Genomic DNA, 10,117 nt, shown 5'->3' on the forward strand with positions numbered 1-10,117 from the left:
CTAGACAGCATAAGCAACTTGCAGTTGATCAGTGGCATCTAATGAATACTTGCAGGAATATTAAAAGTTTAATTCATTGTAAAAACAGTTAAAACACAAAAGCCTCTGGGCATGGTTTTGTATTTTGTCAGCTGTAGTCACATCTCTATTTTGGATTAAAAAAATAAATAACATGTAATATGTATAAAGCACTACAACTATTGACATTGATTACCTTCAGCAATCTGAAATAGCAATGATACTTCTAAAAAGTGATGAGACCGAAAAAAAGAGCCTTTTACTGTGAGATTAATTTTTAAGCGAAAGCAGAGTGATCTGTTGACATGCCTGAATGACATATCTTTAAGCCTCCATTAATACCAAATTGTCCAGGAGACAATGTCTCTCATCTTTGCTGAGACAGTAACATAACATGCTTTAGCTTTAGCAGAGGATGACAATGATGTGTTAAAACAGTCCAAATAGTCATGGACTTTGCAAAAAGGGCAGGTTACATTTGCAAACACCTTAAGGAATGGCTTTTATACTTTGGATAACATTAAACCGTCCTGATCCTGACACATACAAAGATATTCCAAGACTCGCATATCTGCTCTGTCAAAGGGAGATATTCCTAAAATTCATGCTCGCACAAGGTTTTAAGGGATTTAAAAACAGGGGAGGATTCATTCAATCTGTCATGCTGTCAATGGCTTACTTCATTGTGTTCATTCTAAATCTAGTCTTGAGATAGCCATTGAATGGATGTTTGATTCTGCAAGTTGCTTTTTTCCAGTTAAAGTGTTATGTGTATGAATGAGCCTTTAGCATCTGACACACAAAGTTCCCAAGTGCAAAATTTCTTTAAATGCAAGTGAAACCCTGGAAAGAAACAATGAAACAACGGGGGGGAAACCAAAGAGAGATACAAAGACTTTGCAGGCAGGCAGGCAGGGACTAGGACCCGCCAGACTTGTGTGTGTGTGTGCAGGTGCTTCCCAGGCATTAGCTCAGTTCAGGATAATTAGAGGTGCATCAAGAGGCGGTGTGCGGCGCTGCCTGTCAGCCTTAATCTGGCCACCAATGGGCCACCACCAAATCCACACAGCGGCCCACAGGAGGCACAAGCAGTGAAGCCATATTGCTTTGACAGTTGCACTCATCCAGAAGTAATGCAAAACGCTATTCTGATGTATACAGGCTGACCCTGCACTCCTCAGAGTTGTACAATTCACTGGGAGGAGGGCTTCAAGGAGGAATATTTTTCATAAAAAGAACAGAGGAGAAAAAGAACTAAGAGGGGACGAATGTGGGCTCTGGTTTGGGATCTGTGAGCCCTCTATAAGTCTTCGTTTTTTATGCGGTGTGAGCTGCGTGTGGTGACCGGACTGGAGGAGGACTCATCCTCGTGGTCCTTAAGGGCATCGCTGAAGAACTTGAAGATGGAGTGGAAGCTCTTCCATGATGTTAACTCGTGCTTCTCAGTACCTGCAAAAGACAGAACATGAAGGTGGACGTGAAAAACATACAGCCATACCTGTTTATGATTACAGTAAAATAAGCCACATTTTTATATTTAAAGGGATAGTTAACTCCAAAATGAAAACTCTCACATTTAGTCACCCTGTATGACTTCATTTTTTTCTGATTAACACTAAAGATGATCTTTTGAAACTTTCACTGTAAACTGTCAGAAAAAATGTTGTACCTTTAGAGGTACAACAGCTTGTCACTGGGGCAGTTTCTTTAAAGGGACAACTTTGTACCTCTAAAAGGTGCATATTAGTACCTCAGAGCAGTACCTTAAGTACAACTATGCAATTTTAGGGGGAAATAAGGTACAAAAATGGGTCCCACTTTATATTAAGAGGCCTTAACTACTATGTACTTCTATAAAAAAAATATAAGTTCAATGTACTCATTGTGTTCATATTGTAGGTGGAATATGGGTACGTTTAGGGACAGGTTTGGTGGTATGGGTAGGTTTAAGGGTGGGTTATAATTAATTATAATTATAAAGGTAATTTACAGAAATTAATTACAGATGTAATTACATGCCGGTATTTTAAAAATGTACAATGTAAAAACATGTATGTACACAGTAAGTGCATTGTTTCAAATGATTAATTTATATGTAAGTACATAGTAGTTAAGGCCACTTAATATAAAGTGGAACCCAAAAATGTCCCTTTAAGGTCAATGCACCTCTGACAAGCTGCCGTACCCCTAAAGGTACAATTTCTACATAGTCTGAGTGTATGGACAATAATTACACTTTTAAAAGTGATCTTATTTTGAGTTCTGCATAAGGATTGGAATGATATGAGGGTGAATAAATTATGACATAAATGATCATTTTTAGACTGAACTGTTCCTTTAACACTTCCTACTGAGGTCTCCAGGGCCCTTAGATTAAAGGAAGTGATGTGAGGACTGTTTCATACTCTAAATAGTTTAGTATGACTGATGCCAAGCAAAAACTTTGGACTCTGTGTACTGTGTGCCCCGACACAACATTTTCCATCTATTAGGATATTGCGCACTTAAGGACAATGGATGGAATGGCCGCTATCCATGGAAGATAAAATTTTCTCTCTCTGGAGTTCGATACACCTATCAGTTAATCCACAAATGGCTCAGTTTTCCCTCTGTGGCAGCAGGTTAAAGAATTCCCATGTTTGGGTCATTGGATCCAGGTGAAGTGACATGTACACCCTAAGTCCTCATCAGACCTTTCAAAGTCCCACAAGAGCCTTTCACAGCCCTAATAATGCAGCACTTTCAGACAGGCAGCGTCTGGCGTGAAACAAGTACATTGGGTCTGTTTATTTATTGTGCTGTTTGTGAGAAAGGTTGAATTGAACCCCGGTTAGATCAATTCCACTTTGAACCATTCACACCGTACGTAGCTTATGCCTGCCTTGATATACGTCTGCATCAGTTTGTGTGGAACAAAGAGGATCAGACTGATGTGCTTTTCTCCCTCAATCACGATTTCTCATTCTTTTCCCTCCGCATTGCAACTGGTGCATGAACTTGCCCGGAGGGATCCAATTAAAGACCAACTTTAAGGCCCATGCCAAAAGTGTACTCAGATGGCCATGATATTGACCTCCATGTTTATTACACTGACCTCTGTCTGGCCAGTATTGATGAAGATAGCTGTGGTGAGATGGGAAAATGGTGTGTGCTTGTGTGTGTGTGTGTGTGTGTGTGTGTATCAGAATGGTTGAGTCTTTCTAACTCGGCCAATGATCAGTGCCTCAGGTCAAGTTTACCAAGCTGACGATCAGCTAGTCGATACCTGCTGCCCAAACAATCTCTTTAGTGGTGTAGGTCCTGGCACAACAGCACTCCAGAGGAGAAGACATTGCCTCCACTGCTCTTATTTATAATTCATACCCAATTTGGAGCACACAGCCTTTACTTTCCCTCCACTCCAGGCCCCCTCACCTTTCCCAAGTAACCTTTTTATTTGTCTCTCTTTCTGTTTTTTTTTTCCCCAGGACCAATTAATGGCGATGGGTTCACTTTTTGTTACCTTGAACCGGTGGTGAACCCCTGATCAACGAGAGCGACTCATACTGATCCCAGCCACGGGGTCAGCCACAGTGCGTCTCCGAGCAGATATGCAAATGCGCCGAACCCCTGTGGCGACCCTGCAGGAGCTCCGCCCCTGCCGGCGACATCACCTTTGATGAGGGTTCACAAGCATGCCTCACTAATGACCCTTTATTACTCTACCTTGCCATCTCTTAATTGCCAAGATGTGTTGAGTGTAATCAATAGTGTATGTGTGCCGCGGCGTGTCTCGGTTACGTCATTCGCTCACATAGACACACAAAGAATAGGGGAAGAGGACAGCCGTGCCTGGCTAGCTCACAAATTAAATGAATGCCATTTAAAGAGGTGGCCATTGATTAAATGTCATCTTTCAATAAAGAGAGCAATGTCTACTGCGCATAGAAGTAGGAAAAGTCTCTTGTTCTGGTGTTCCTTCAGTTTTTTTTCTTTTTCTTTCACAGTTTTTTCTCTTCACCTGAGGGATTTTTTAAAGTTCTTTAAATTGCAGGGATATAAGGCTGATACTTTCTTTAACGTCTTACAAATAATGGCATGCTACTATTAAAAATCCATTAACATGCAATTAGGAAACAGATTATTAAAGCCATAACAAAACTTTATGCTGCAATTACAATACACAGAAATTATGACAATAAACAAAATTAACTTTTACCTAGTTACTTGCATACAAATGCTTTGATATATTTCCTAAGGTAAAATGTTATTAATCAGTTTTTACATTTTATTTTTCAAAATGCATTGGTTAATAAATAAAGTTTTCAAAATGTTTCAGATAAAAATGGATTATATTTATAAAATTATATTTATACATATTTATATTTTTTACGTTTAAAACAGTAAAAATGTACAGACAAAAGCTGATAAGCAAATAAATAAGTTAAAACACACAGAGATTGACAGTATAAGAAAGTACTGAAGTATTAAACTTGAAAATGAGGTAACACCCAAATTCTCAAAAAGGTACATTTTATTGTAGTTATTGCAGAAAATCACATAAATTACATGTATAAACACAATGTTGTGCTTTCTGTAAGCATCATAATTATGAATACTACACATGTAATTGTGCAATTAAAGAAGTTGCATCTTTTGAACTAATTTCAGTGAAAACTGTCCAGCAGGCAGACTGTGATCCACACGACCTCGACACTCCTCACAACATACTCATGCTTACAAAAATGCTTATGTGTGTATACACACACACACACACACACAATATTTTGATATACTCATCTTCAACGACGCACCTCACAGTATGAGCACAAACACACTGCCGCTCACACCAGGCCACTGTTATCTGTGTTACTTCACACGACTCCATTTGACCAGTGTATTTGTCATAATGAAGCTTCATATTTCACTACCCCGTTAAGACGTCTTCCAGATGCAGATCAAATCTTTATAATGAACCATTACATTATTCAGCTGGATACCTTTGAGGGTAATTTAGTAGTTCTTTGATCTCACTGTGACAAATAGTGTTTGAAACATTGTCCCGGTGACAAACACACTCTTCTCTCTCCCTCACACACAGACACACTCACACAAACACAAGCACTCTTTCAACATTCACGTCAACAATAAATCAAGGAAGACAGGCTTTAGCTATCGGCAATTCCTTTTTCTCCCCTCACCAGAAGCGTTACAAATGGTAATCGTGTGTGATGGTAAAATGCTCATGAGCGAACGATGCTCGAGTGAATGAGCAGTCAAAGCACCGCCGCAAGTAACACTCGGAGAGAGTAAAACATATCAAAGTGTGCTGATTGTAATTGGTCTCCATCTGTAGCGTGGCATTCAATCGCGCCTCCGAATTGATTGAGCATAACTGGCATATTCTATTTATTCGTCAAAATTATTTGATTTCATTGCCAGACATTTTTCATGTTGTAATTACACAGTTGTTGAAAAATTACAGTATCTGATATTCTAGTAATTAAAATATTTCAACCTCTAATTGTTTTAGTGTGATTGTTTGCTGTTATGGTAGCTTTTTGTGTGTGCGTCTGCCTTTCTTACATACACTGCACATCAGCACAATTATATCCTTGACTTGTTCAACACACAGTGTGCTTATAGTTTTACTTCAAACTAGAATGAACTAGTCAGAGTAACACTAGCAGGGGATGGGTCTGATAATCATCCGTTGCACGATGCCACAGTGTCTATTTGCTATCTGTGTCCCTGTTAGCAAAGGGCTTAGATTTCCAGTCCCAACGCTTTCTGATATTTGTTTGCTGTATGCTCTAGTGGTTTGGCGCTTTTGCCATGCATGCCTGAACATCTGAGAGGCGATCTGAGAGAGTCGGCTCGAGGACAAACGAGGCCAGAACAGGTGTCAACGTTCTAGCACATTGTGTTAACGCGCAGCTCTGTGATGGAGAAGCTACGATTCGTGACACAACTAATTAAATCTAAATATACTGTATAGGCAACCCCCACCCGTCGCTCCCCCGACACAAACCCACTGCCCTTCGAGGATATGGCTCATCCCTCTTCACGTTAGACGCCAAGAGCAAATATTACCGCTGCAACTAGAGCGTGCTTTGTTTGCGTTATATCTAATTAAATTAATGCATTTGGAAAAAAATAAGCACTTAAAATTGCAAATAGAAAAGGGAAAAAACATGCATGCACACCTACGATTGCATTAAAAAGTCTCTCTGTCAATTGCCATATGCAGGACCTGTCTGGCGGTGGGTTCCCCTTGTCCCCCCCCCCTTCTGCCTCTTTTAATTACTTTCCTTTACTTATTATTGTTGTAAGAGCAAACAGAGGCAGAACTCATTACACATCTATAAATGAGAAAGCGAACGTGTGGCTTCAGGGCCTGCTGAGAGAACCTACAATGCACTTATAAAGTTGGAAACAAAGCAAGAGGGGGTAAAGAGTGAGTGAATGAAGGGAGAGGAGGAGACGAATGCTATGAAATGAAGTTTCATTCCTCTCTTTTCACATTATTGGAACGGAGCAAAGGCAACAAGAGAATGAGCTCCACAACACATTTCCAGTGTGTGTCCCTGAGCTGCTCCTCCCTTGCAGCGGTGCAGTTTTTTTTTATTTGAGAGTGGGCGCCTCGACTTAGCTGTAATAAAGACGCCAAGTTTTATAGAGCTGGAATGGAGTCTTTACGAGATAACCGGAGAGCAGGGGCCAGTGTGGGATGTGCAGCGCGAGTATTTGAGACTCTGGGGGACACCGAGTCAAATCATACCGCGGGTACTGTACCCACCGAAGACAGCTGAAACTACTGGCAGTGGCTTATTCTGTTGCAGAGTATTCAGGAGAGAAAACCTAATGATGGCGCTTGGGTGTCTGAATCTGTTTTACCAGTCTGACTAAAGCTAGTCATTAGCCCAGGCTAGCACTTTGCGAGAAAGCTAACGCTTCATTATACAGCCTGACTGTGCCCACTCTGTTTGCTCCTCTATAAAATAGCCTGTAATAAAGCAAATCAAGAATCACAGAGGAATTCAGAAATGACAGTGGAGCAGAAACACCGATAGCAAGGCTAATTTGAGGGCTAATTTGTTAGCAAGTCAAATAACCTAAGTCCACAGTAGCATAATTAAGTTAGCCGCTGATAAAAATGCCTGCAGATGTCAGAGTAGACTCCGGAGGGGAAAACGAAAAATAAACAAGAATGACGGAGAGACCCGGAGTGCAAACAAATCCTAAGCCCCAGTTGCTCATCATTACAGTACTAGAATATTCATTAAGTGGTCTGTGGAAGAGTGACCGAAGCCTTACGGTAAGATAAAATGCAATAAATGAGCTCTGATTTAATACTATACATGTATAGTTTTTATTTTTTATGTATGCCATCAATGTTGAGGATATTGAGTAATACATGCTACATAATCAGGTTGCTTTATTCATGTAATAAGTAAGAAAAAAAAAACATTGGTCGTTATAAACATACACATGGTCAACATGTTATAAGAGCAAAAATGTAAAAATAGTCATCTATTAACATTAATAAATCTATTAATAATCTATAATAGTCTATCACCTGCAGCTCTTTCACAAAACAAATGATCAGAGTGGATAAATTATCATTTGATCTCACAAAGAGGAGAGAGAGAGAGAGAGAGAGAGGAATAAAAACTGTTGCAAATGAACTGAGTATTAATGTGGATCTGTCATCAGCACAACGCAGGTACACAGAGGGTTAATTCACACAGGCTTTAGCACCAGCACAAGACAGCGTGTCAAGAGTGTACAATAACACAGCACATCACTTGCAAAATTGCACATACACAGATGAGAGGTGTTAGATACTGTTTGATGAAATTGGCACCGCAGACAAAAGCCCGCGAAAAACTGTCAATGTATTTGGATTAAGTACACGGTGACCGCGTGAACGTTTGCACATTTCCTCTGAACTTATTGACAACATCAAACACCACTGCACGTGTGTAACCTGACATTACTCTCTGGTCCATTTTATGTCACCTTTACTCTCTTATATTTGAGAATATGGAATATAGACACTGTACAACAGGATCTGGCTTTGGTCTCTTGTTTAGATAAGGCTACACAGTCATGACAAGATGCTACAAATCTGATAAAATGAGAAGAAAATGAGGGCAATCATTAGAAAAGGCGACCCCGTACCTCCACAACCTCTTTCTGGTGCTCTTTGCTTCATACCCTTATACTGTGTCCAAATTAGACGTAACACACTTCCAATGAAAAGTAATATGCGCACACATATTTCACCAAGAGTGAAAATGCAGTATGTGTTTAATACACTTACAGCAATGTGGAGCAGGATTTTGGATCAATGAGATATTCTTGCTCAGCATGATAATTAAATGACCAACAAAATGTCACTTGTCATACAGTATCTGGGTAAGTCACAATGTTACATGAAGCACACTACCATTCAAACATTTGTGGAGGGTAAGATTTTTTGGTCAGATTTTATTTTAAGGTCAAATTCTCGCTATTAACAAACCATTAACTATGACTTTTGCCTCAATAAAATGTGCTGCTTATTAATAGTTAGTAAGGTAGCTGTGAAGTTTAGCTATTGGGTAGGATTAGGGATGTAGAATATGGTCATGCAGCATATGTGCTTTATAGGTACTAATAAACAGCTAATATGTTAATAATAGTAATGCTAATAAGTAACTAGTTAATAGTGAGAATTGGTTACTATACCAAAGTGTTACAGTTTTTAAAAAAAAAATTTGAAATGTATTTTTGAAACAAAATTGCATTTTTTTAATCGGTAAACTTATGATAATATTATAACAATTTAAAGTAAATATTTAATATTTTCTAATCTAATATTCTAATCTATAATCCTGTGTTGGCAAAGCTGAATTTTCACTAGCCATTACTCCAGTCTTTAGTGTCACATGATCCTACAGAAATCCTTCTTCTAATCATTCAGATTCATTTCTTATTATTATCAGTGCTGCTTATTATTTTTGTGGAAAATTTGATACATTTGTTTATCAGATTTTTTTTATTTATTTTTTGCTAAATGGAAAGCTCAAAAGAACAGCATTTATTTGAAACTGAAATGTCTTTAATGTGACTTTTGATTTAATGCATAGTAAAAGTATATAAGTATTAATATAAAAAAATAAAATAATAACACTCACCCCAAACTTTTTATGGCTAAATATGACTATATTAATCTTGCATATATGGTGAGATCAGTCAGAGAGACCTAAATTATGACAAAATTATGTTACTTGACACTAACTCTCCCCACTTCCCGATAATGAGACCTCCACATTAAACCTGACGAACATCTATAGCTGAAGTAACAGATGAACCCTACAGCTGTTGCTACCTTCTTAACACTGCCTGGGAAAGTGAGAGTGAGGAGGCGTGTGAGGAAATACAGGCAATCAATGGCAGATCAATACATAAATAAGAACACAGTGTTTGAGTGTGTATACTAAAGGAGCAGCAGCAGTCATGGACCGAAGACAGTTCAGCACTTACACGACATCCATACCAACACTGTGTAAACTAAAGAAGACAATGGATTCTTCTTGCTTCTGCTAACAGTGAGATACATCTACGAAATGGGTGTGTTTGTAGACTGAATCACGAAAATTGATTTTTGCACTGGACATATTTCAAATCTCAGTTTAGTTGGAAGGTATGAGCACATGTGGGATGATGCAAGAGAGTGTAAATCAAACCACAGGCTAATGCCGCAATTGAGTCAAGCACACAACGCAGCAGGACAATAATGGAGGAAACTCCAAATAAAAATAATTATTACATGTACACTGCACCGCCTTGAGTTCAAAGCTTTTTTTGTTGAGAGAAAACTTTTTTTTTCATTGTTAGTTGGACACTGTTACCCAGAACAAGTTAGTTTTATGAGTGTTATGCACTTCATAATTCGTATGTTTCAAAGCAGCTTAACATACAAATGTCTCTTAATGTATAAGCCAAGGTTAACTTTGGCAAAGAAAAAAAATATATAAGAAGATATTCAGGTGAAAAGAGAACCTTGATAGAAACCAGATTTTGATAGAGGAGCCTGTCATCCTCTGGCAAGGCAAGGCAAAAAGAAAAAAGT

At 38.7% G+C, this 10,117-nt stretch overlaps 1 protein-coding gene across 1 annotated transcript in view; it reads right to left on the reverse strand.

Annotated features, from left to right (window-relative positions):
• Window positions 1-221: 221 nt before the first annotated feature.
• Window positions 222-10,117, reverse strand: part of LOC107567417 (protein FAM172A) — a 162,980-nt gene continuing 153,084 nt past the window's right edge. Inside the window, exon 7 of the mRNA XM_016253091.1 lies at window positions 222-1,467. Coding sequence (XP_016108577.1) covers window positions 1,319-1,467 — 149 coding nt within the window. The 3' untranslated portion in view covers window positions 222-1,318. The remainder of the gene's footprint in view (window positions 1,468-10,117) is intronic.

This window comes from Sinocyclocheilus grahami, unplaced genomic scaffold, assembly GCF_001515645.1.
Source record: "Sinocyclocheilus grahami isolate Dianchi unplaced genomic scaffold, SAMN03320097.WGS_v1.1 scaffold1157.1, whole genome shotgun sequence".
NCBI lineage: Eukaryota > Metazoa > Chordata > Actinopteri > Cypriniformes > Cyprinidae > Sinocyclocheilus > Sinocyclocheilus grahami.